Raw genomic sequence first — 27114 nt, forward strand, 5'->3', positions numbered from 1 at the left:
CCACTGCTGCTGCTTTTCCATAAATGCTCACCGTGACTCCACATTCACAACTCTTGTATTTAAGACCCAAACTCTGGTTGCATCTGAACTATTGATAAATAAAGACCATCTTACAGCTCTCTGTATGCACAGTATTCTGATTGTACTCTTTGCCTGGTGACAAGCATTGTGCTCAAATTTGAAGACTATCAGAAAGACGGTATTTTGAGGTCTTATCTGTGCTGTGAATGTAACAAAAAACATGAACAGGTGGTTGAGAGTGCTGGTCCACGAAGAGACACGTGCTATGGATTTTTGATTCTGTGCCTTGTGTGGCATCCTTTAATTTCACAGATTACTCTTTCGGCCTGATCTTCCTTCAGAGAGCTCTGTACAGCTTGCGGGTCAAGGAATCTAGGTGAGCTTTTCAGTTAGGCAATTTAGACTGTTCCCTGGTTTTACGTTCCCTGGTGCTTACTTCAAAATGTGGTTAAACCAGCCCTTCTGCAGTCATGTTCATTCTGCCGAGTCAAACCCCTGTCACCTGCCCTAAAGTCCTGCTCTGATGGCATTTCTGTTCCAGCCAGCCCCGAGTTCTGTTCTTTTCAAATTCCAATTTAACCAGAGAAAAATCTGTAATTAATTTCAGAATCAAACCACACCATTTGTTTTGGTTCATATGCATCTTCTGTCTACCACTTTTCTGGTCCTGATGTGCATATCTCTCAGTAAAACACTGCAGAAAAGCAATCCTGATATGATCACATCCCTCACTACAATGCATGCATGCATGTATCCCAAGGAATCTTGATGCAACTGTGCATATGATCACATCATGCTTGCTTTGGTGATGCAGAGGGAAGGAGACATGAATTAACTGAAAAGTAAGCAAACTGTGGGCACACAGTGTTCTGTGTGAGGAGAGAGCGCGCAGTGGAGAATCCTTATCAAAAAACAGTGAAAGGTAATTGTTCTGACCTAACAAGTCTATACTTCTAGTTGTGTTGGTGTACCTGATTTTTTTGATATTGCACGAAGTACATTGGATCCCATTGCTCCCCCACTAATTTCTACAGTAATCATTTCACTACTGACCTTTTCATAGAGTTAACCCAAAAAGAAAGAATATACTGTTGTATTCCAACTTATTTCACAGCCACATACAAATCAGGTGCTTAAAGCATATGTGAGCATTTGAATAGTAGTGTTTCTTAAGTTTACACTCTATGATAAATAAACTATTTAAAATGGAACTCTAAGCAAGTGCTAACAAGGACGCCTTCTATCATTTAGGGTTGCCAACTGCCCTGCTCCTCTGCCTTTAACAGCAGCTTGGATTGAAAGAATCAGCATTTGAGAGAGAAACACAGTCACCTGCACATATCTGCAGATCAAGCTGTTGTTAAATGCACAGGAGCAGTGCTGGTAAAAGAAGCTGGCAACACTAGTACCATTGCACATTATGGAAGCTGTTTAGCAGTAAATGCATGAAGCACAAGAGATTTGGAGTCTGAGCATCCTGAGAAAGTGATGGTTTGTGGATGCATCAAGGTGGCGAGAAGGGTCAAACAGATTGACTTTCCCCCATTTTAATAGCCTGCATTGTTTTGAGGGATTGTTCAAGGCATGGTGGTATGCTCTCACTCCACGAAAATAAGATGAGCAGTTCAGTAGTCAGGGGGAAACCCCACTCCTAATCCCATAATGCTTTGAGCAGCCTCCAAAAACCTCAGGTCCTGTCCACAGATGGCAGTGATGGGCGATCACAACTGGCATGGAGACCACTGGCCCAGAAAGAAACTGCTTAAAACTACATGGCTCAGTTCACCGTTTCTTTTGTACCAGGATCTCCTAAATCGTGATTCTATCACTACGGATATATTGCGAAATGCTTGAATATTGCACCTTTCAGTTACTTGATGAAGAGTCAGGAGGATTGCAGGCAACAATACTCTGAACACAAATACTTCAATTCCTTTTGCAGACAAAACCATTAGACCTTTTAAAACAAAGCTTGTTCTGTTTTCTTCACAGATGGAGAAGCCATGGGGGAAGGTTCCTTGAAACTGGAGAACAGTATTTGGTTTGGTCCTTCATTTGCTTCATATCTTGGGGTTACCTGGGGGCTTCAGTGCCTAAGACAAAAGCAAAGAGATGCTGAAGTCAAAGAAAAGAAAAACAAAGTTTCCCAAGTTTCTCCATGTTGCAGTCCTAAGCACACTACCTATTTTTTAGCTATTTTAGTTTGATTAAGCTAGTTATACAAAAATGGAGGTGCTCAAGACAGCTTGCATAAAAGCCCAATAAAAGCAATAATAAAATCATCACACATACAAATTGACAAAAAATGTGAAAAAAGCATCTTAAAAAAAACACTCCTCCATCATATTTCTCTGGCTATGTAGATTGATATATGCTCTTCACCTTTGCTCTGATATATCTGTACACACATGCAGATCCCACAGATTCAACTATCCAGACAGAGAGCACCTTTTACTATTATTTACTATTATTAGCCTTTTGTTGGTTAGCTGAGGAATGGAGGGAGGGAGGCGTAGTGATAAGACAAATTAATGAGCCTTTTTTTCTAGGCTTTCCCGGGTTTTCTTGGCTTTGAGGGGGGCGGGGTCAAAATTCCATGGTCGGGAACACATTAGAAATTTCCCCATAGGTATACGTAGAAATGATGGGACACGGGTGGCGCTGTGGGTTAAACCACAGAGCCTAGGACTTGCCGATCAGAAGGTTGGCGGTTCGAATCCCCACGACAGGGTGAGCTCCTGTTGCTCGGTCCCTGCTCCTGCCAACCTAGCAGTTTGAAAGCCCGTCAAAGTGCAAGTAGATAAATAGGTACTGCTTTGGCGGGAAGGTAAATGCGTTTCCGTGCGCTGCTCTGGTTCGTCAGAAGCGGCTTAGTCATGCTGGCCACATGACCTGGAAGCTGTACGCCAGCTCCCTCGGCCAATAAAGCGAGATGAGCGCTACAAACCCAGAATCAGCCACGACTGGACCTAATGGTCAGGGGTTCCTTTACTTTTACCTTTATACGTAGAAATATTGGACTCATGTAAACACTTGCAGGGGACGCGGGTGGCGCTGTGGGTAAAACCTCAGCGCCTAGGGCTTGCCGATCGCATGGTCGGCGGTTCGAATCCCCGTGGCGGGGTGAGCTCCCGTCGTTCAGTCCCAGCTCCTGCCCACCTAGCAGTTTGAAAGCACCCCTAAGTGCAAGTAGATAAATAGGTACCGCTTTCTAGTGGGAAGGTAAACGGCGTTTCCGTGCGGTGCGCTGGTGCCGGCTCACCAGAGCAGCTTCGTCACGCTGGCCACGTGACCCAGAAGTGTCTCCGGACAGCGCTGGCCCCCGGCCTCTTAAGTGAGATGGGCGCACAACCCTAGAGTCGGACACGACTGGCCCGTAACGGGCAGGGGTACCTTTACCTTTACCTTAAACACTTGCAGACCGAATGATTTCTAGGAAACACATTGTGCTCAGTAAGTGGGGCCTGTATGTATGTATACATCTCCACCACCCATTTTTGTGGTGTGTCACATCCTCAAATTATTCCTGCCTTTCTTCCTTGAACAAGAGGCAGGGATAGTCACTAACTTGGATGGCTTTAAACTAAAACTAGACAGCTTGATGGAGCATAAAGCTACCCCTGGCTATTAGCCACAATGGCTGTGTTCTATGCACACTGTTGGGGCACCAGGGCTCTGAACAACATCTGCTGGGAATTGCAGTGGGGAGAGTGCGGTTGTGCTCAGGTTCTGCTTGCAGGCCTGCATAGCCTGCCCTACGCTCCCCAAATGGCTTCCTTCCCTCAGGAGCAATGCACACATTCTTTGCCTCAGGGAACAAAAGGTTATGGTTGAGCAATTTGCCACAGGAATGAAGAAAATGGCTGCTGGGTCTTCCCCCGAGAGATGAGGCCACAGGATGCCCAGCATGCTGTCCTTGCAGTGGCCAACCTTGGGGAAGCCCAGAAGCAGGACCTGAGCACAACAGCACACGCCCAACCTGCTGCTCCCAGCAGCCATCATTCATAGGACACTGTGCAGCTCAGCATCTTCCTTGTGAATCTTGGGGCTCCTTACCTGGGGCGGAGGTGGAGGAGCTGTCTTACGCTTGAAGTGGGGAGAAGGAGTTGCCGTCATTGCTGCTGCCTGTAAGAGAAGTGCCACATTTTCCTGATCAGATGTCAGTCACCCCCTTTTCTCTCTTCAACACAACCAACCCATCCATGCAGCTTATTTGAAAATTCCAATTCCAATTAATATTAACGCAATGAATAAATAAATACAATATTAATCATAATGAAGATTTATCCTGCCTTCTGCAAAAGTGCACAATATCAGCACGGTACAAAATAAGGTAAAAACAAATGGCAGTCTTAAAAGCAGAGGGTGAGGATGATTTGCATTTGTAAGAAGTGTGCATGCACATGAAAGCTCATACCAAGAACTAACTTAGTTGGTCTTTAAGGTGCTACTGGAAGGGGAAATTTTTGTTTTGTTTTGACTATGGCAGACCAACACGGCTACCTATCTGTAATTGCATTTCTTAGAAACTTTATTTAAAAGGGGGTGTATATACAATACCAGTCATACTTAGAGAAGACCCATTGAAGTTAATGGGTGTGGCTAACTTAGGTTCATTAATTTCAGTGAGTCTACCCTGAATAAAACTTAGTTGGATGCAACCCAAAATCTCAAGATTTACAACCAATTCACATTTAAAAAGCAGGGTAGGGTGGGAGGCATAGGACTGCAGGTTCCATCTGTAATCTGGCTGAATTTTTCCTGTCAACCTTTACCAAGGTTCCCCCTTAACCAGGATTTGAAATTAGGATTTGAGGCTGCTTCTGGAGTTAACAGAGGGCCTCATTAACTTTGGGAGTTAAGACCTCTGAACTACCCCTGCCATTTTTTCTAAATGCAGCCTCTCTCATCACCCTGGGAAAAAGTGAAAATGGACAACTAGTTGATTGAAGAAGATCCACACTGGTGATAGTTGCACCAGCATTCAGTTAGAAAGGAGAGAGAAAATCCTGAAGCAAATACTTACTGCATTGCTGTTGACAGAAGAAAACCCTGTCTTGGCAGCTGGAATTGGAGGTGGAGGAATGTTTGGCTTTACAATTGGCTGGAATAAAAGAAAACAGGAGATTATCTAAAACATTTCCACATAGTAAGCAACAAAGATATCAAGACAGCAGGCAAGGATATCTGAAGAAGGCACCATTTTTTAGGGGACAGAAAACAAGGGAGGAGCGGTGCTTTCTGTGTTTTGCTCATACTCAGAATTTGACTCAGCTGTCTGCAGCAATTGCCAGCTAAGTGTGCTTCTTGTCAGGGCTTATGTGTGCAATATAGATTTATACTAGTTTAACATTCATTTCCTTTTCTCTGGAAACAGCAGCTCTTTTAGGAGAGGAGAGGGCACTCTTCACAGAGAATTCTCAGCAATCTCACCAAACAACAATTCCCTGGATTCTTTGCAGGAAGCTGTAACAATTAAATTGGTATAAAACCAGAGGTGGATTTAGGGGAGCAAAACTGGTTCAGTCACACTGGGCATAGAGCCTCGGGGACACCACAGGGGATGCTGAAACTATGATTTAGAATAGATCGCAATAGGCCGGGGACACTGAACTTTTGCGTCACACAGGGTGCTGCTGAATTTTGAGACCCCAAGATCCACCACAGATAAAACCTATATAGATTGGTGGTGTAGATGTGTGATCTGTGCACATAAAAGGGACTACTCAAAGGGACTACAACTGTGTGCTGGCCATGCAACAAGCTATGTGAACTCTACCATAAGAAAACCTTCACTGAAGCAAGCCATGCCCACTCACCAGGTGCCATATAACTACTGGAGTGGGGGAGGTAAAACCTAAGCTGCCAAGGAACAATCATGAGCACAGGAATGTGTTCCCAGTTTTTCCTTGGCAATAGCTTTTGCATTCAGAACTGTTTAAATTCAGCACCGGGTACAAGCCCTGCTGCTTTCCAGCAGGCTCACCTGATGTCATATGCTGGCAGGTGACTGACAGGTGCGTGGAGCTACCCACCAATCAAAAGTGGTCCCTGGAGGAGTGGCCCTAGTTTGATCTGGCTCACTGGACAAAAGTGGTCCCCCAGCCTTTGTATAGACAATACTGGGCTGCAGGGACCAATGGGCTGACTCAGGGTGAAATGGCTTTGGAAGTCCAACTCATTGTTTTATTCATCTAGACAAGCATCCCACAATCGTGTAAAAAGGTAAAGGGCCCCTGGATGGTTAAATCCAGTCAAATTCAACTATGGGGTACGGCTTTCATCTCTGCTTTCAGGCCAAGGGAGCTGGCGTTTGTCCGCAGACAGCTTTCTGGGTCATGTGACCAGCATGACTAAACTGCATCTGGCGCAATGGGACACTGTGATGAAAGCCAGAGTGCTCACAGAAATGCCGTTTAGCAGTACCTATTTATTTGTGCTTGCATGCTTTCGGACTGCTACGTTGGCAGGAGCTGGGACAGAGCAACAGGAGCTCACCCCATCGTGCAGATTCAAACTGCCAACCTCATGATCAGCAAGCTCATGACCACAGTGCCACCTGTGTCCCTTTTAGGCTTACAGAATCATTGTAGAATTGGAAGGGGCCCAAAAAGTCATATAGTCCAACCCTCGAATAAATTGAATTAATAAATCGGATGGAATAAACTGCTGATTCAGTATACTCTATTTGTCAGCCAGTTAAAACATGCCCATTTGTTTCCTTGACCTCAAAAACATGGGATTTAACACCCTATTTACTCTTCTATGGATTGAGATATGGAAGTTGAGAAATGGTGCCATACGATCCCCCTGGAACTCCAATGGTCAATATTAGAGGGGAAATAATAGCACTCTTGATTCTGCTTTCCCCCCACTCCAGAAGGATCCTTCTTGAGCTCATTTAGGAACTTACCATTCTGGCATTTTGATACATGGTTGATAGGTGGTTGCACGGTTCATCTGGAATTTGCTGAGGAATTATAGGAAGCAACATTTGATTAGTGTTTCTATAAAGTGGAATAGTTGAATACAGTTTCATGCCACCTGATTTTCTAGAAACCCAACAAATCACAAAGACACACGTTTCTACATTCCCCAGGTTAAAAGAACAAAATTCTCCATGAACATGAAAAACACCATGCTGGGGAGAAAGGTTTTTGCCTCAAGTTTATCTGTGACATGTTAATTTTTTGTGTGTGGTTGTGTGTATGTTTTAAAGTAACTAACATAACAGTACACATATTTACTCTAAAACAAGTCACATTAAATGCAGTGGAATTTACTTCTGACCAGAAATGCATACAATTGTATTGCGAATTTTTGACATCGCTTTCATTCTTTTTTAAGCATTGCCATTAGCATAAATATATTTCCTTGTCAGAATGATGAGATATAATTGTGTAGATTGCATATTGCATTACATTTGCTGGGGTTTTTTAGATTTTACTGTTTCTAGGAGGAAAGGATGGTACCATCTAATCTTGGTCAGGGACAATTTAGCAGGCTTTCTGTTCCATCCCCTTTGTGCATTTAATCTGGTGAATTTTCTTTTTAGAAACCCACATGAAAACGTGTACTTCAATGCATATTTTTGAACATTTTTCAAAGGATGCATTTCTAAATGTATTTTATTTTATCACAAAATATGCACATTTGCACATTCTTGAGCAAAATTCAGAGAAGTGTAAAATCCAAAGAACAACTGTATTCTGATATGTACATTAATCCAGCTGGTGCTGATTGGTCAGTTCAGGCTGCAATTCACAAACAATTAATTCCAGAAGCATTCTAGTTTCCAGTGTTGTTGTGGTCCATATTTTAAGGAATAACTATTTCATTTAATATTACTTACAACAGAAACTGGTGGTTTGTTTGCTTGGGGTGGAGGTGGAGGGAGCAGAACTCTGGAAGAGGTGACCTAAAAGCAGGAAACAGCTTTTTAAACAGTGTGCCATCTTTGCTTTCAAAAGAACAATGAGGTATCCTCAGTTGTCACATGAATATCACACATTACACAAGCATGCTAGAGAAACATATAGACGGTAATTTCAGGACTGAAAGGTAAACGTGCAAGTGCTACAGCCAATGAGTTGTATCAAATTAAAACAAACTCAGAGCAGATCCACTGAAATCAGTGGATGGTTAAACAGGTCATGTCCATTGATTTCAGTGGGTCTACTCTCAGTGTGACTTAGTTGGAGACAAGTCAGAGATGTTTTAGTAGAAAATTAAAACATATACAAGATAAACACAGTGAGGTAGGGCAGGACTCACCCTTTATATTTGTGTTGTAGGGTGAACATCTTAGGATATTTTATATGGTACAGTGTTTTATGTTTTCTGTTTTTTAATTGGTTTTATTTTTGTATTATATCTTGTTAATTCACTTTGAGACTTTTTAGTGTAAAATGACTAACAAACGAAATAAAGAATGAAATAAATGCACCATGCTAGGAGCTCAGTTTTGGAGTTTCTGAGAACTTGAGCATTGCATAGCTATACAGCAGGGTAAGGAACCTCTGCTTCATGAGCCAGTCTGGGCTCATCACCCTTCTCTATTTGGCCCATAAGCCATTCTGGGCAAGCCATACTGGCCTGCCCTATACCTGATGTCATACCGGTAAGGGCGGTGCTTTGCCAAAACCCACTGGAGCAAAGTGTCCTCGCTCTGGGACTTCAAAGCACCAAATCCCATTACATCATGAAACTGAAAGGTGGGTAACCTCACCCACCTATCAAATTTGGCCAGTATGGTGGATCCTGATAAGGATTTGGACCATGGAACTAAAACAGTTCTGGTATATAGCATGGGGTGGATTCCCGGGAGTGGGGGGGGGGATATTGCTTTGCTTTCACCTGAATTATTCTTGCATACTGCCAGGAGAGGGTGTTATTTTCGCTCCATAAGACACACATTTTTCTTCCTTAAAAGAGAGGGGAAATGTCTGTGCGTCTTATGGAGCGAATGCGTGGTCCCTGGAGCCAAATTGCCCAGGGGCAAAAAGCAGATCATGCTTTTTTTTCTTTCCTTTTTTTTTTGAAAGAGGCAAGTGGGTGTTGAAACAAAGCTGCTGATCGTTTGCCAATTGGGAAGAGAGATAAGGGACCCTAGAGATAAAGGAGGCTTCCTGGGAGTAAGGAGGTAAAGGGGGAAACCAGGAAGACTAAAGCAATTAGGAGAGAAATTAGAAGAAAAGGAGGAGCAAAAAACTGCTCCAGCTAAGGAAAAGACCCTAAGGCAAACAAGAGGGAAGGGAGTGTTGAAAGGAAGCAGCTGATCGGTGGGATCGGGAGAGAGATAAGGGATGCTAGCTATAAAGTAGGCTGCCTGGGAGGAGGGAGGTAAAAGCCCATGGATCCTCAGGATTTTTACATTGGGTCACCCCAAATTCACCATCAGATCACATAGCATGTCCATGGCTACAGCCTGCACCAAAAAAATCACACATCCACTGTTTCCTGGGGCTGCAATGGTGCAAAAATGTGGTTACAAAACACGGATCCACATGGATCCTCAGGATTTTTACATTGGGTCTCCCCAAATTCACCATCAGATCACATAGCATGTCCATGGCTACAGCATGAACCACAAAAATCATACATCCACTGTTTCCTTCAGAATATTTTTTTTTCTTGTTTTCCTCCTCTAAAAACTAGGTGCGTCTTATGGTCAGGTGCGTCTTATGGAGAGAAAAATACAGTAAATTGACAGCATGCTCACTCACATCCCTAATCCTCCTCTTCTGGATACTTACTGTAACTCATTAAAGGCTTCTTAGTTCAATTTCATCTCCCTGTCTGCCATCTTCAGCTTCCTTCCCATGGCTTTACTGACACCTCACTATTTTGTATATCCTGGAAACTTACAATTCCTTGTAAGGGTGTTTTTCCCCCATTTTCTTTAAAAAATATTGTTCATTTATTTTACAAACTTAGGAACTTGGGTTACCTAGGAAGTATGTAGAAATTTTGTGTAGCCCAATTTTACTTCCAAACTGACAGAAACTCAGCCACCTGAGGGCCAGTATTATTGGGAAGAATGTTTATGATAACCTTATTCAAAGTGAATGGACTGCAAATGGTACAGGATCATTGCTTTTGCCCAGATGTTTAAACCGTTTGTGTTGCTTCTCACCTCTGGAGGGCCAGGCACAGGGCCAAGATGCTGTCTTCTCTTCTGATCTTGACCTGAGAAGGCATGGTTTGTGGATCCAGCCACACTCTTGTGGGTGCTATCAAAAAACAGTAAATATTAGCATGCGGATTGAATTCATAACTTAGAATCATAGAATCATAGAATCATAGAGTTGGAAGAGACCACAAGGGCCATTGAGTCCAACCCCCTGCCAAGCAGGAAACACCATCAGAGCACTCCTGACATATGGTTGTCAAGCCTTAGAACATCTGTGTTCTGTACACAGAAATGTAGAAGTCTTGGTCAAACAATATAGGATGCAGAAAAGACAGAGAATGGAGACCTTCAGTGTCTCTCCTGAATCATATATTGTTTGGTCCAGAATAATAATAATAACATCCCGTCCTTCTTTCCAAAGGAACACAGTGCTCTTGGAGGGGAAGCTCTGGATTTTGCCATTGCAGCATAGGGGAAATGAGGTATACCTGATCAGCAGGACTGATTCCAGAAGAGCTTGTTATCTAGCCCTACAGTATTTTAAAGGAAACCAAACTGGTTTCAGACTTATATGCGAATTGGAATACACATATGAATTCTCCACTTTGAATTTTGCCTTGCCGTTTTGGTACAAAATACATACAAACGTGCATTACTTTACAGGAAACGGGCATACAAAACTGTGTTTTATCAGAAATGCATAAATACAAAACACATACAATTTATGGTGCAAGTGCCTACAGATAGGCTGTGCTAGCCATCCCTAATCTGAACAGCTGCAAGTCCTCCACCCCTGCTTTTAATCAAGGCGAATTATAGCTCCAAATCAGCAGCTTCTGGCATCCAAAATCTAAGACTCTACTGCTCAAACTAGCCAGAGTTGGCTTTCCATCCCAATGTTCAATCTGGCCACACATGCCATTCTTAGTATTGAGCGCTTAGCAAATCCAGCAGTTAAACCCTTTTGCAAAAGTTTGGCTGACAATTCTTCACTTAAAAGATTCACCTTGGACTATTTTTCTTCTTTGAAATTTTGTACCGGAACAAGACAATGATGGTGACTGCTGTGACTAAAATGGCTAACAACACTGCAACAATGATGATGATATCTGCAAAAAAAGAACAGGCCATAAACAAATCTGAGATTGTACTGAGAGACAATTCTTGGAAATCATGCTTCCTCAAAGACTCCCTATTCCTCATCTGTGACATAGGAAATGACCCAAAACACATTCTCTCAGCCCAGTTCGTGATGAACTAGATTTTCACAAAAGTGTTGTCAGAAAGCCTCACACCTTCCCTTATCTTCTCCTTCATATCCAAAAGTGACTTAAAGCTTCTGTGTTCACTTTTGACTAAACCATGAGGGAACTGTGGTTTATTCTAACTCTAGTTACTTACCAAACCAGAATGTCAATGCATGGTTTGACCCTGGTTTGTTGTAACTATGGAGAGACCACAATCACCTCAAGGTGAGTATGGTTTAGTCCAAGGTGAATAAATTCACCTCCTTTTGTGAAAGAAGAAGAGGGGAGGTTGCATATGAACCTACCTGAGGCTTTGCTGCAGTTCATTTGTGACCATCTAAACCATGGTTTAGAGAATTGCCTGGCATCTGTAATATAGGGTTAATTATACTGCCCCATCTTACAGAAATTGTAAGGATTAAAACAAGCTACTGTAAGTGAATTGCTTTGGATACACAAAAGCTTGTAGTTGTTGTTCTAGGATAAATGTGTGCATGAGAGAGAGTGTGTCACTCCGAGCTCTTTGGAGTGAAGGGCAGGATAAAAATATAATAAAGAAATGTGTTGATAATAGGTAAATAAATAATGGGCCACCATCATCTTTGCCTACAACTTCTTGCTCAGAAGTTCTTGGTCATCTTGCAGCTAAGTAATGAACTACATCCTTCTTCAAATAGAGCTCTTAGTCTCCTCTTCCTGGCCATCATCAAGCCAGCAAGAATTCAACAGGATGATATCACACTGTATGCTAGGATAATTGCATCTGTTTTCCTGCTACCCAAGGATCCTTCCCCAAATTACATAAGATGCAGTCCTAACCCTACTTACCTGGGGATAAGTCCCTTGGAATTCAGTAGGACTGAGTAGATTTGGTTAAGATTGTACTAGTTATTACCCCCCCCATATTTTTATAAACTTGTTAATACTTTGGGCCGCCTGAGTTTACTACTTTATCAGGAGAAACTTGCAGTCATGCAGAGCAATAGAAGAGAGTTTGGTGTACACTTTGCTACATGTCCTGGAGACAGAACTTTGGTAAATATGGCCAACCTAATGGCACTGAAATCAGCAGTAAGGGAAGAATTTATAAGAAGCAAAGCTGAGTCACCCCAAATGACAGCAGTGCATTGAGTTCACCCATCACAACTCCAGCAACGTATTACAGAACGTACCTGATGTCCTGATGTTGTTACCTAAATGATCATTCACTTCCATCACTAGCCCAGCTATGTGGAGCAGGAGAACACACAGAGAAATGGCTTATGCCAAACTGAGTTTGCAGCTGCAAACTTTCAACAATATTGGGATGGGGGGGCGTTGTTCCCTGAAATAGCGGCCAATATTTTAGGTGGGATTTTTGGAAGAGTTCATGGTGAGGCAGGTTTACCATTTGTGGCAGAGAAGCTGTGCCGCTGCCACCCCCGCCCCCGCCACCCCAACTCCCTATAAGGTAACAATAAAGCTCTGTTTAGCGGCTGGTGGATGCCATTTTTCACCCCAGAATACTCCAGAACGATGCTGGATCTGGGGCATTCTGGGGAAAACATGTCAGCTGCAAACTGGTAGCTTCTGAGAAGAGCTCCATCATTGCCTTCATTTTACTGTTTAGAGCTTTAAAAGGGGTAGACACTCATGGCCGCCCCCACTGCAAATAGTAAGCCTGCCTCCAAATCCATTCAGAAGTCCTCACCCAATAGCCCAAATCCCCCTCCCCCAAAAAATTATCATCTGTGAATTGGGTGGCAAATTTGGGGAAGAGGCCATTTTGTATTGCCATATGACAAAAGAGTCCATGGTTATGTTAGGTGAAAAGAAAGGGGGAGTGTGGCAGGGGGCTCCTGCTTTAACTCACATCTATTTGCTGTGGGGTCATCGCAATTTGGTGGTGCCCATCCTTCTTCACACTGGCATAGCAGCTCATGGTCACATACCTGTGATAGCACAGACCTAGCATTAGTCTCTAAAATGGGCACATGGAAAAGAAGCAGACTATGCTTGCTTTATTCATTCATTCATTTATTTTTATTGGAAATATGTCTATCCTGCCTTTTGATCAGGTTTGTTATTCAATGCAGTGCAAGTCATAAAACAAACATTTTAAAATAAATACAAAATTATATAGATAACAAAGGCACAGCTCCAACAAATTATCAAAACTGCAGTCAATCCCAAAATTGGTGTAAGTCATCAGCTGTTAGCCAAAATACTGAACACACACACGCGCGCACACACACACACACACATACATACATACACACACACGGACTTCTTTGAGAAGGGGGAAACTTTCAAAATGTCTTGTCTACCTGAGATTCAAAGGTGGTCAAGCCCTCCTTGTGGAAAGGAATGGCCCTCACAATTTACAGAAGTAGACCTCTGGTCACCCATTGCCAGGACTCCAGCAGTGGAGAGACTGCTGCTGTCCTTCTTGTGGGTTTCCCATGGGCATCTGGTTGACTGCTGTAGAACAGGATGCTGGACAAGATGGGCCTTTGGCCAGGCTCCACAGGGCTTTTCTCATGATCTTATGGTCAAGCTATGATGACCTGGCTAACCTTAGAAACTGTGATTCTGTCTCCAACCTTCCTGATTTGGGCAAGGTGCCTGAGTGTGTGGTCACTTCTCAGCACCAGGATTTTAAGGATGAAACCAATTTTGCTTCTGTCCTGGTTTTAGGACCAAAACTGTCTTGCTCAGGACAGTGGCTGGCCTACACTGGGCCTACATCACCTGGCTCCCTTCCTCTTGTCTTCAGACTGTTAATTTAATTGCTGCTTTTCATGGCTGTAAGTTTTTTAGTAATACATGCTTATTCTTCAATGTATTATTAGGGTTTCCTTTTTTCCTTCTTTTGTAAGTTTCTCTGGGTACTTATTGGTAGAAGGATATAAATATTAAATAATATTATAAAAAACAGAATAACACATTTAACAACAATATAATAATAATATTAAATTAATAATTTCTTTTTTTGTAAACCACTTTGAGGGTTTTTTACAATCAAGTGGTAAATAAATTTTATGAAATAAATATAATAATAATAATAATAATAATAATAATAATAATAATAATAATGGTGACATTTAACAGTCACTGTTGCAATGCCATCTGGTTCAGGGCTTGCTTTCACCATCAGGTTTTGCCAGCAAGAGAGGACTTTGCATCCAATTCCACACATTTTGGCTAGTGTAACAAACTCTGGGCTCTTCATGCCATGGGACTCAAGGGTTAACCTTAACCAGTGAGCCCAAGTACATGTCCAGATACATCTTCATTGGCTCCAGTATAAAGTAGGGATGGGTGAATCTATCCATTTTTGTTTCCTTCTCCTAGTATAAACTTTGTTGTGTGAATTTTTGCCTAATGTATACAGTTTTGAAGGAAATTTCCCCGAATACAATGCAGTTTTGCACAGTAATATGTGTATTTTGTGCATACTTTCCCCCAATATACACATCCAGGTTAGAGAACTGCATTGCAAAAATAAGGATAAGTTAAAATTTTGAAGGCTAGCTGCATTCCAATTCTCATTAAAATGCAACTGAACACATTTCTCTCCCCCATCCCTAGTAGAGACAGATCAGAGAGTAACATACACAGTATCTTGTGACTGACAACCAGGACTGGGGCACTGGCATCCGTCAGAAACTACAGAAGAAATACTGGGCATGGGCAGAGGTGGGGGAAAGCAAAAGAACCAAAGTCTCCAATGCAGAAATTCAGTGACTCATTGAGGAACATGGTCCTGGGAGAATACTGTGAGAGGAAGGGTGAAGAATACAGGCATACGCGCTCAACAGAGGAAGGAAAGGTTTGTGTCTCTAAGCAGAAAGTTTACAAAGGCCACTAAAAAGCAGCCACCATTATTCTTCCCTTAACCGTGATGTAACTCTTACAGCATGTCCTTGGCACTTGGAAGAACAGTTTGTGGACCTGTAGGCTCTCTCAATCTCGACACATTGCCCATTGCTGCAGACCTGAAAGCAAAATGCCAAAGATGATCAACAGGGTGGGGAGGTTCTTTTCTTTTCTGCAAAACTGAACACCGCTGAAGCTTCAATTAAAAGGTTCAAGTAGTGAGTAAAGTGAAAGAGCCTTTTCTGTGTGGCCTCAGCCAGGTAGTATAGATAACATCTGGCTTAAGGTACAAATAGTGTGACTGGACATAACTTTCTGACCCTGTGCTCCCACCCGCCATGTTGGTAGGCAGCTCAGATCACAGTCTGATATGGCAGCTTTCTAGCTTTGTTGTGTCCTCAAAGAAGGGGTACTTGTCAGTTTCTTGAGCCTGTGAGTCTAGAGACCTGCTTGGCTGGGGAGGAGATGGCCAGTCATGACTGAGCTATACTAACTTCTGACCTCCATCTTAAGATCCATGTCATTTTAGAAGAGGGGTCATCAATGTTTTTTAGGCTCATGGGCACATTTGAATTTTTGAGTGGGTGCTGTCGGTGACACCTCCTCTGGTCACTTCTCTCCCTTCTAGGCCAGATGTGCTTCTTCTAAGCCCAGTGCTTCTTTTCTACAAAAAGAGGTGCCGGTACTCACCATGAAGTTGTTCCACTAAGTGCCACACTTCTTAACAACAAAAGGAGGTGCTGGTACTGCGTACCCTTCAGTACCCCTTTTTAAAAAAGCACTGAGCACCCCACATGAGACAGAAGCACACACACACTTCCTTTTCTCAAGGCATCTGGGAAAAGATCCAGTAGAACTAATCTGAACCTTGTAAAGGGAGAGGGAAAGAACATCACTCTTCCAGCTTCCTCCTTCAGCTCTAGGCATTTTTCATGGGACGAAGAAGGTCACCACCCTCCTCACCTCATGGAAGCAGGGAGTGTGGGGTCAGAGGGCTTCCTAGGCACCACAGGAGGAATTCAAGGGCCCCAGAGCCCCAGTGGGAGCCAGGCAGGTGACTTCTGCTTTCAAAGAATAAGTGCATGCCAATTTCACTCCTTGAAAAGGCTCAGAAAAATTGTAATGGGATTAAATCTTCCAGCTGTAGCATTCAGGATATTATTGTGCCGGCATTTGAAGTATGTGAACATAACTTGGACAGGCTCAGTTCACAGGCAGGATCAGAAGCATGGCTGACAAATGAAATGAACCCCAAAGGTGCAGCCCCGCTTGGCAAGCTACTGGTGTGAAACAGCTCTACCAGTGTGAAAAAGCAATTCCAACAACTGCATGACAGAAATTGTGCTTGAGAAACCTCCCCCCTGACCACACCTGTGGATCAAAGGAAGAGGATGTGAGTCACTAACCATGCCTTCTCCGCATTTTGTTCCAGTGGCAACCATTCCACCATCTTCTTGGTCCTTGCCTGGGAAACTGCCTTTGCATGTATCAAACGACACTAGACTTCCAGTTGAAGGCATTCGAGAGCCCCCTGTACAATATAACTTGCCACACTTTATATCTCTGAAAAGGAAGCAGACAGTTACCTTGAGTTTTTCTTTTAAAGAGGAACAGACTAGTTAGGGAAGTCATATTTTTCTCTCATTTGGAATCCTCATGCATTCACCAGATTAACTGATATTCATTGGCCCTTCTGGGATAGCTCAGCTGGTGGAGCATGAGATTCTTCATCTCAGGGTTGTGGTTTCAAGCCCTGCCTTGGGCAAAGGATTCCTGCATTGCAGGGGGTGGGCTAGATGACCCTCATGGACCTTTCCAAGTCTACAATTTTATGATTCTATTATTTATTTTTATTACTAGAGATAGGATAAGCAGAAGACTGCTCATCTAGGGATGGAGAAACCTACCAATTTCGGTTCTCTCAGCTTCTCATTCCCCCCCCCTCCAGTCTTAAATTCAGTTTTTTGCACTTCCACAAGAATTCCCCCCCAAAAAGGTTTTATACGAAAACCTCATGAAAAATTGTCAGCATTTCAGAGCAAATTTAATATACACATATTTGTATGATCTTTTGACTATTATACACATTTTTTCATGTAGTTTCCCCTAATTTAATGCTTCTTTGGTATGCTATCTTTACTAATATATGCATTTATAAGCGCATTTAATCCTAATATGCATTTTTGAACACGTTACTTATCTGGGGAACTGCATTGCAAAATCCAGAGAGGTGCAAAATTTGAAGGATGGCTATTTTTCACATATTGTCTCAGAATGTGCTAATTAAATGTGAACTGAATCTAGTTTCTCCCTCATCCTTATGCTCACCCCACCCCCAAATTAACTGGGTTGTTTGCATAGCCCAGCGGAACTCTGAAGCTCATTTAGGAGATGGTTCAAGGTATGAAAGAATACTCAAAGAACCCAATTCCCACCACCCGCAGCTGACCTAATCTGCCTGTCTTTAAAGGTGAGAGCAGACCATGGTGTTTGCGAGCAGAACTGGAGGACTATTTGCAGCAGGTTGTGCTTCCTGACCTGAACCTCCTTGTAGAAATCAAGCAGAGACGGTTGACCTTTAAAGAGCCTCTGCTTAATTTTTCATGATGCCTCCTATTGGATACTTTTATACCCCACCTGTCTCTCATTCCGGAGCCCAAGGTGGTATGCACAGGGTCCCCAGGAAGTGGTCAGCCCAGACCCAAGGTGATGTGCTCTCAGACAAACTATGCCCTGGGACTGATTTGTGTTTGTAGTGCTTACTTTTTTCCACATGGTATGTATGTGCCATTAGCCTTCTTGCAATGGCCGTAATAAACCCCGTTCTGGTTTATAGCATAACAAGAATCCACACCCACTGTGGCACCTGAAAAGGCAAAAGAAATAAAATAAAATCTTCAGCATGTAGCAGTATAATGGTATGAATCGCAAAAGCAGAACGTGAGCACAACACAGTGCCGGATCAAGCCAAGGGCACATCACAAGGCACAACTTTTTACCAGTCCTTTTTCTGCTGTGTTGCTAGGTGATGTGGCTGAGCTGAAAGAGGTTTGGAATAGGTGTAAGTCTCTCCTTGCCCCATCCCACCCCTTTTCAGGGAGTCACACCAGCTTCGGTTCTCCTGGATGAGTCCCAGCAGAGGCAGCTGAGCCCTGATTGAGCTACAGTGAAGGAATTACACCAATGTAGCCTCAGCTGAGCTCTGGCTCAGCAGGAAAGACCAAGTTCCGCTGAATACAAAACAAATCTGTAAGCCTCTTTCAAGTTAGATGTTCAGTAACTCCAGGGTTCACTCACCTGGCCCCCAAAGTGCAATGCATTGGTTCTGCAAAGTGGGACACTTCCCCATGTAGCAGTAACCCTCGTTATTTTTGCAAGGGAATCCATTCACTCGGAAGCGATCCATCGGACATTGCTGAGAGGTCCCTGTGCACAGTTCTGGTAGATCGCAGTCATGCTTCACTGGCCGGCATACAGCGCCTGCTCTTCTAATCTGTAGGGGAAAGTGAAAGGTCATCCAATCCCTCATTATTTATCATATTTAGCAGTGGAGATCAAATATAAATGATCATGGTTCTTCCAGTCTACAGTGAAGCCTTCTCTTCATCTGCCTTGCTGGCTACCTACCAGGGAAGGATCCCAACCCGAACTGCTCCAGGGGTTCCCACGAGACCCTCAGTGTTTGTGGGAGGGGATTCAAGCACATACTGGAAAATTTAGTTTCACAAAGTCAATGTGGATTAAAGTGCTCTACTGCAATAAATCCACTGTTAAACAAGAAAAGAACTATTTTTCAATTAGGAAAGAGGCAGGGAAATGCATCAAGACGTATGAATGCTCATTGTTCTATAAGCTCTCCACAAACAAATCAGAATGAATGCTCAATAAACAGGTCATCTGGACAAGTCCAGACATAGCCTGGATTCCCGACTGAGCCCATAGGGTTGTATCCAACATTAAGTCAGACCCATTGAAATTAATGTACATGGCTAACCTAGGTCCATTAATTTCACTGGATCTAGTCTGAGTAAAGTTAATTGGCTACAACTTATAGTGTTACATTGCCTGAAAGCCACAATGGAATTCATGTCATAAGTGGAGACCATCATTTTCAACTTGTGTTACTTACCAGAACTAAGAGGTTGCCATAAGAGGTCCATTCCTCTCGTGGCAACAGAACTACTCAACCTCCCCACTAATTCCTGTGCAGACATGTTAATAAGTTTCAACTAAGCTTTAGAAAGCAACCCAGAAAGAATATAAATATGCTTGCTATCAATATGGGCAATAGAGAGAAACAGAGATTACATCCCCATTTGACAAATGTGCAGCAAGATTGAGAGGTATTATTTTCAGTGTAGGGAACAAAGCCTTACCTGGCAATTTTCACAACAGTCCCCATATCCACATTTAGCACCTGGCTTCAGTTTACAAGTTGCAGCCTCACAGCAGTCATTTTTGCATTCCTTAAAACCAAGAACAGTCCTGTATTATCAACTTAATTTTGCCTGATCTCTTCCAATTAGTATCTTTTCAGATGGTTAACTAATAAAGGAGGAAAGTATTTCTTCAGCACACTTCATCTAAAATACTAATGATCGTAAACTGAAAGGCAGATGCGTATTTAACCAGAGCTATGTGACTTTGGTGTTAAAAAAAGTCAAAATGAAAAATGAAAATTCTGCACTAAGCTAATTTAAATGAGGTGTCAAGAAAAGTTTAATTTTGCAATCTGCATAAATTGTGCAAACCAAGTATATTTGCATAATATTCCCCCCTTTTATTTTGTATAATTTATTCTGTCTAGCTCCTCATGGGTTTATGCAAGAGACTGTCACCCTCTCCCTGCCAATTGCAAATCACGCTCAAAGCAGGTCTCTGGCTTCTCATTTGAAAACATAATCTGAAATGTTCACTGTTCAGCACCCAATGCCATATTCAGTGCTTCTTCTATGTTCCCACAGAACAGTTAATGAGTAGTTACCACATTGTTACTTTAAGGCCCTATTGGAAAGATACTACATCATGGCATTGTATCATTCCAGGTGCATTGTTTGGTCTTGTGCTGGCAAAAGGAAAAAGGAGAGAGGAAAAGGAAAAGGAAAAAGGAAAAGGAAAGGCACTGCTGCTGCTACGTAGTTATCCCAGGGCAAGATCCAGGTTTGATGGGGTCCTCAGCAACGTATCCTCAGATGGACTCTTTCCTACATCAGTGGATTTGCCTTACAGAAGTGGTGAGAGCAGCGGGTGGCTAATTCCCACAACGCCCAAGTGACACTACGGCAGGAGCACTGTGGAAAATTTAAATGGTAACTCAGAGGCCCCAGGACAGAAGTCAATAGCCGTGGGCCCTGTCTCAGAACCAGGGTGAGGGCAGCTGCCCAGGTTCTGGCTGCTGATGCTAGGCTTGAGTAACTACCCCCCTGCCCAACCCCCCAAATTGCAGTTATTTCCCTTCACACATCATTTTCTTTTTCCAGTTTGGTATCATCTTGCATTTCCCTCCTCCTTCAAACAGAGGATACACCACTTCTATCTGCATTAATAATATTTTTTAAGGAACTTTTGCAACCCTCACTTCAAAATTAAAATTTCCAAATTTGAAATTGGGACATTGGTACATTGATATCTTGCATTGCCAATCCATGTGTTTTTTAATGTGAAAGTGCACCCAGTTACGCCATGAAACAGCCATAAGATTCTGTTAAGAATTCCACCCATTGACAAGTTCCTTTTCACAGCAGTTCATTAACAGATACCTCTGGAGAGCCGCAGTCACATTCTTCTCCCTCTTCAACAAAGTCATTCCCACAGACTGGGGTTGCAATGATATCTTTTGGAGATGGCATGTTAGTTATACAGGATGGGGTCCGGTCCATGATGTATTTCTGAAAATCCTGCAAACTGCAGGAGCTGAAGTCCCGGGGAGTTTTGTAGCTGTAAAGATGAAAAGATATGCGGGAAACTATTCTAGCCAATAATTGGGAGGGATAATATAGTGCAGTGGTAGAATGCAATGCAGGAATCAATAAATTGCTTAATGCCACAATAGTCTTCTAATATATAAGAACCAGCTGGACAGATATTTAAATAGTGTGGCTTGGTAGTTTCCTATAGTGCTAAATAAGCAAAGAATCATCATCACTAACTCACTCAAATTCTTTAGGAAACACAGCAGATGAATGGATAGACTAGAGTGGTGCAAATTTTGTTTTCCTAATGTGTCAATTTTGGCCACATCTACCCCGAGTCTATATAAGATGCAAACACACCTTTCCCCTCAATATGTCACAACCAGTTCTCACAGATTCTGCACAAGTCTTAAGACCAGGTTATATAGTCATTTTAAAAAAGAAAAGAAAAATACAATGAAAGCTGTATTTTGGATGAGAACCAAAACCTAAGACCACAGTCAGGACAAGAATTCTCACTCTATGGTGCAGTTTTCTTGCAGAATTTTGTATAGACGTCTAAGAAACCTATTTCTGCTTACCACTAGTATTATGCAAGATCCCTTTTTGCACAGCGTGACTTGGTGACCAATGTTCATGCCCGTGAGAGACGTGCATTCTATCAAGAAGTCACCAGGGAAGACTGCAACTGATTTGCTCAATGCACATCCATTTTTTAAAAAATAAAGCCTCTAATCAGTTTACAAGAGATATTACATTTATCAATAAAACAGTACAAAAGGCAAGTAATTAAAACATGTGAAATATAATTAAAATTAACAGTAAAAGATCAAAACATGCCAACATCTGTATGTCTGGATAAAAAAGGTAAAGGGACCCCTGACCGTTAGGTCCAGTCGTGGCAGACTCTGGGGTTGCGGCGCTCATCTCGCTTTATTGGCCGAGGGAGCTGGCGTACAGCTTCCAGGTCATGTGGCCAGCATGACTAAGCCGCTTCTGGCGAACCAGAGCAGCGCACAGAAACGCCGTTTACCTTCCCGCTGGAGTGGTACCTATTTATCTACTTGCACTTTGACGTGCTTTCGAACTGCTAGGTTGGCAGGGTACTTCTGGATAGGCTTGCCTTAAACAAATGTTTTAAGCAGGCGCCTGATGTCAACAGGCAAGGAGTTCCAAAGTGTAGGTCCTGCCACATTAAAAGGCTGATTTCTTTCAAGTATAGAATGAGTGTTATCTGCAGTACTATTTTTCTAGAAAAAGAAACCATGAACACCTCCCTTATTCTCTTAGAATGGCAATGGTGCCCACCTAAGAGGTGCAGGAACTCAGTTCCGGTGAGTTTTGGCTGAGAAAAGGTCCTGGTTACTTGTAACCGTGCCAATTCAGCAGATCTAAGCAGTCAATTGGGCATATATGAGGTAAGGTGATCCTACAAATAAACTGGTCCCAAACTGCTAAGGGGTTTATATGTAATGTCAATATGCAGTCCTTATTGTATTTTAATATTTTTCTGGAAGCTGCCCAGAGTGGCTGGGGAAACCCAGCCAGATGGGTGGGGTATAAATAAATTATTATTATTATTATTCAGTCACTTCATCTGAAAAAGCTTTATTCTGGTCAAACTAGCAGCCAAGCTATGTGTTACATTAAAGCTCTGTGTTTGGAATTCCATATGTAATTTTCTTTTTTTAAAAGCAGCTGTTGTTTTTTATCAGGGCCATGGCTAGAGGAAGAACGATCTAACTCTTCTCTGAAATATCATGGCCCCAATACAAATTGCTCCTTCAGACCTGCTATTAGCTTTGAAGAGGAAGATGTGTTGGCTTTAAAATATAAGTTTTCTGCTTTCCCCCTCCATGGCTAAGAAAAGCTCCAAGGATTTGATTTGGGTGCATGATAAACCTCCCATGCATGGCCTTGATCTAAATTGTACCTCATGGCTGCATTTGCAGAAATAAAAAAAATCATGCACACAGTTCCAGTATAATGTGTAATTTGGCCCCAATGTGAAATAATTTGCTTAGTCTTAAAGGAACACTTAAATAGAGATTAGGGATGGGAAAATCTGTCAATTTTTGTTTCTTTCAGTTTCTCATTTTCCTCCCATCTTAAGTTCAGTTTTCCACATTTCACCATCATTTTCTCATTTTTTTAATGTTAGAAGTCCTCATGAAAACTCATCAGCGTTTTAGTGTAAATTTTTCAGGTTTATATACATTTTTGTATGTTATTTTTGCCAATATAAGCATTTTTGTGCAGATTTTACACTAGCATACGCATTTCTATACACATTGATTGACTTGAGAAATGCGTGGCTGAATTCAGAGGGGGGGAAATATCAAAGGATGTTTCTATTGTTTCGGAAAGCACATATTAAGGGAGGGAGGGGGAGAGGGAGGGGGAGAGGAATGTGGGTGAGCAATGGTCACCAAGTCACACCATGAAAGCAAAAGGGGATCTACTGAAAACCACTCACAACCAGACGTGGTTTTCTGTTAAGGTCATAACAAAGTTGCACCAGAAACCTCAGCACTTGCTTGTTGGAGAAAAGCAGACATTCTTGAAGCAAGTGCTTCTGTGTGAAACACCAAAGACATCCTTTCACATATTAAAACTGCATATGATGCACAACTTCCATTAAATAACTCCCTGAACATGAGGGAATGAGCACCCTGGGCTTTTTGCAGCAAGTACAGAAACTTCCCAAACAACTGCACGCTCTATCAAGGCTGCAAGAGGCTCACACAAAAGACAGCAGAAGTCTGCAATAGAGCAATGTCTAGCAAGACCTATTTCCGAGCCTAAGCAAAACAACAACATCAATCAGCCAGCAAACAAAATTCTGTGATCTATTGATTTCACTGAGAGAGTCAGGAATGCATTAACAGTCTCTCAACTTTCTTAAAAAATAAAAAGCAGCTGCAAAGTGCTGCCACTTTAAGTGGAAGAAACATGTGGAGAGGGCTGCTTAACCCTTTCTACTCCCACCATTTATCAGTTCAAGACTGCCCTCTCTAATTTTATTTTTTTAACAAAATTTATATACCACTTGGCTGTAAGAAAACTCAGTTTTTATGCCCAGTTTAACTAAATCTCTCCTCTGATAATAAAGAAGCAGGTGCTAGTTTCAGCAGACAATGGGTTCAGCACTTTTGCTCTCCAGCAGAGTTTTCAGATAACTGCACCATCCTGGCAACAGTCCCGTGCAACATAGTTGAATTATTAATTCAGAACTGTTTAGCAGCAATTGCATTCAAAGCAACCACAGGTTTTGCGAGACGCCTCTGGCAGGTTCAGGGGACTCACCTGAGTTGCGCCGCCATGATGCATGATCCAGAACTGCACTTACAGAAACTTGCATCGTGATTCATGCCAAAGTTATGCCCCATTTCATGGGCCATGGTTGCACCAATAGCAATTGGGTTTGGGTTGTGATCCTGCAGAAGGGAGAATAGTTGACCTATTGTTAGTCTTCCAGGAAACAGAAGATGATGGTGGTTATTAGCATTGCACAGAAAAGCTCAATGAAATTTTGAGTGAATATTAGGCTCTGGGGGTGGGTGGAGGGAGGGAAGAAAATCTAGGCATTTTCAAGGGTCTGTTGTTTGTTAATAGCAGCTATTTTTTCACTTCTTAAAAAAAATGGAATTGTTGCCAAAAAATTAAGGGGCCTAAGTTAAAGATGTTTGACCAAAGTGCGGGAGGCAGTGGAAGACATGAGTTCCTGGCGTGCTCTGGTCCACGGGGTCACGAAGAATCGGACACGACTAAATGACTAAACAACAACAACAAATTTAAAGGTAAAGGTACCCCTGACCGTTAGGTCCAGTTGCGGACGACTCTGGGGTTGCGGCGCTCATCTCGCTTTACTGGCCGAGGGAACAGGCATACAGCTTCCGGGTCATGTGGCCAGCAGGACTAAGCCGCCTCTGGCGAACCAGAGCAGTGCACGGAAACGCCGTTTACCTTCCTGCCGGAGTGGTACCTATTTATCTACTTGCACTTTGATGTGCTTTTGAACTGCTAGGTTGGCAGGAGCTGGGACCAAACAATGGGAACTCACCCTGTCACGGGGATTTGAACTGCTGACCTTCTGATTGGCAAGTCCTAGGCTCTGTGGTTTTGACTACAGCGCCACCCGCGTCCCGCTGGGCCTAAGTTAGCCATGCCCATTAACTTCAATGGATCTTTTCTGTGTAGGATAAGCACTGGATAAAACCCATAGTTTTATCACTGCTGCAAGTGGCCATGGTGGTTCTGCTGATGATCCCTTGGCTGCCAATTCCCCTCCACACTTCTGCCCTTGGAATAAAACTATATTGTGATGTATACTCCTTCTAGGAGCACAGAGGGGAGGGAGCAGCTGCCACCACTAAAATATTTCAGAAAAACAGTTTCTGACCCCCCCCCCCAAAATGGCCACTTCTGAATGGAAAAGCAAATCTGGGGGGGAAACATTTCTGCTCAGCTCTATTCTCTCTTTATACATGACATGCAAGAGAGCATTTTTGAAAGGGCTGCAACTTGCTTGGAAGGCAGATGCCCTGCATGGGCAAAGTTACATGTTCCATCCCTGGCATCTCCAGACAGGGGTGGAGATAAGCCCCCTCTCCGAAACTCTGGACAGCTGCTGCCAGTCAACGTAGACAATACTGAACTAGACAGACCTACGGCTACTCAGTGGATAAGGGATGGGGAACATCAGACCCAGGGTTCAAACACAGCCTCCCAGACCTCTCTATCTTCTCAGGCCACATGCCCCCCCCCCGGCCATGCCCCTGACTGGCCCTACTTTGCACCCTCGTTGCAGTGCTATTTTTCAAGAAAAAGAGGTACCAGAACTGACCATGAACACCATCTTTGTTCTTTTAGAATGGCAATGGTGCCCACCTGAGAGGTGCCGGAACTGAGTGAGCTCCAGTGAGCTCCAGCTGGAAAAAAGCCGAGTGCTTTTGCTTGGCTACAACCTGTCCTTGATCTTTGTTAATGTCTCTTGTTTGTCTAGATAGTGGGTGGAGAGGGCTACTTAATGTATAGATCTGTGCAGAAGTGAGTATATGTGGAAACTAGCCCACTATCCAAAGATAAAAATTTATATTTGTTGCTCCACCCACTTTTGCGATCCCTCCCCATCCCCCTAGAAGGCTGCCCAAATTATCTGGTGTACCAGATCAGCTTCACCAGGGTTCCCCCCTCCCTCTAGGGAAGAAGCAGTAATGGTGTCACCAAGAAGCTGGGGTTGTGGTTCTGCCCTGCCAGGCGAGCTGCTTCTGGGTAACTTATTTATTCATATGTTCTGTTTCCAATTTACATTGCTTTCAGGCAGGCCAAAGTGTTTAGGCAAAGGGGAAAAGTAAATGAAATTAATAATCTAACAGCATGCATGGCATGCTCCAACAGCATGTGTGGAGGCTGGTTGTGTTTCTGTTTCCTTCCCAGGATATTTCAGCAAGATCTAGGCCTCCAGAATTTGTGAGCTTCTTCCAAGGCTGACACAGCCGAACAGCTACATGTGGTGACCCACCAAAGGCTTGAGGAGAAACCTCTTTGTTGCTCCCTGCCTCAGATTGCAAAGTGGAACAAGTTTCCAAGCACCCCACAGGCCACAATTCACAGCCATTCAGCTGCTGGCATTGGTCATTCCTTCCACAGGGTTCGAGGCAGCCTACATCGTTCAATTTTAGAGGTAGAAAGGATCCCTGAGGTCATCCAGTCCAACCCCCTTTCCAGCTTCTGTGTAATTACCTCCAGCAAAGTTGAACTCACTAGCTCTCTGGAAAGCCTGTTCCACTGTCAAATAACAGTTGCCATTCCTTCTACTAACACTTATCCAAAATCTGCTCCCTTGCAACTTCCACACATTAATCTAGTTCTGTTTTTTTCCTGGAGTAGGGGGAGTCAATGTGGTAACTTCCCTATGTGGTTAGGCTCCAGCTCCCATCCA

The 27114-nt window shown here is 43.0% G+C and overlaps 1 protein-coding gene across 1 annotated transcript in view; it reads right to left on the bottom strand.

The window, feature by feature from the left end:
* Positions 1–767: 767 nt before the first annotated feature.
* Positions 768–27114, bottom strand: part of ADAM28 (ADAM metallopeptidase domain 28) — a 76080-nt gene continuing 49733 nt past the window's right edge. The window contains exons 11-25 of the mRNA XM_053366739.1: positions 24477–24607; positions 21018–21195; positions 19635–19724; positions 18556–18751; positions 18022–18124; positions 16665–16821; positions 15297–15377; positions 13253–13331; positions 11160–11262; positions 10157–10253; positions 7874–7939; positions 6935–6991; positions 5048–5125; positions 4078–4146; positions 768–2114 (exon numbers count right to left, since the gene is read on the bottom strand). Of these exons, the coding sequence (XP_053222714.1) occupies positions 2082–2114; positions 4078–4146; positions 5048–5125; positions 6935–6991; positions 7874–7939; positions 10157–10253; positions 11160–11262; positions 13253–13331; positions 15297–15377; positions 16665–16821; positions 18022–18124; positions 18556–18751; positions 19635–19724; positions 21018–21195; positions 24477–24607 (1518 nt within the window). The 3' untranslated portion in view covers positions 768–2081. The remainder of the gene's footprint in view (positions 2115–4077; positions 4147–5047; positions 5126–6934; positions 6992–7873; positions 7940–10156; positions 10254–11159; positions 11263–13252; positions 13332–15296; positions 15378–16664; positions 16822–18021; positions 18125–18555; positions 18752–19634; positions 19725–21017; positions 21196–24476; positions 24608–27114) is intronic.

This window comes from Podarcis raffonei, chromosome 15 (genome assembly GCF_027172205.1).
Source record: "Podarcis raffonei isolate rPodRaf1 chromosome 15, rPodRaf1.pri, whole genome shotgun sequence".
Lineage (NCBI taxonomy): Eukaryota > Metazoa > Chordata > Lepidosauria > Squamata > Lacertidae > Podarcis > Podarcis raffonei.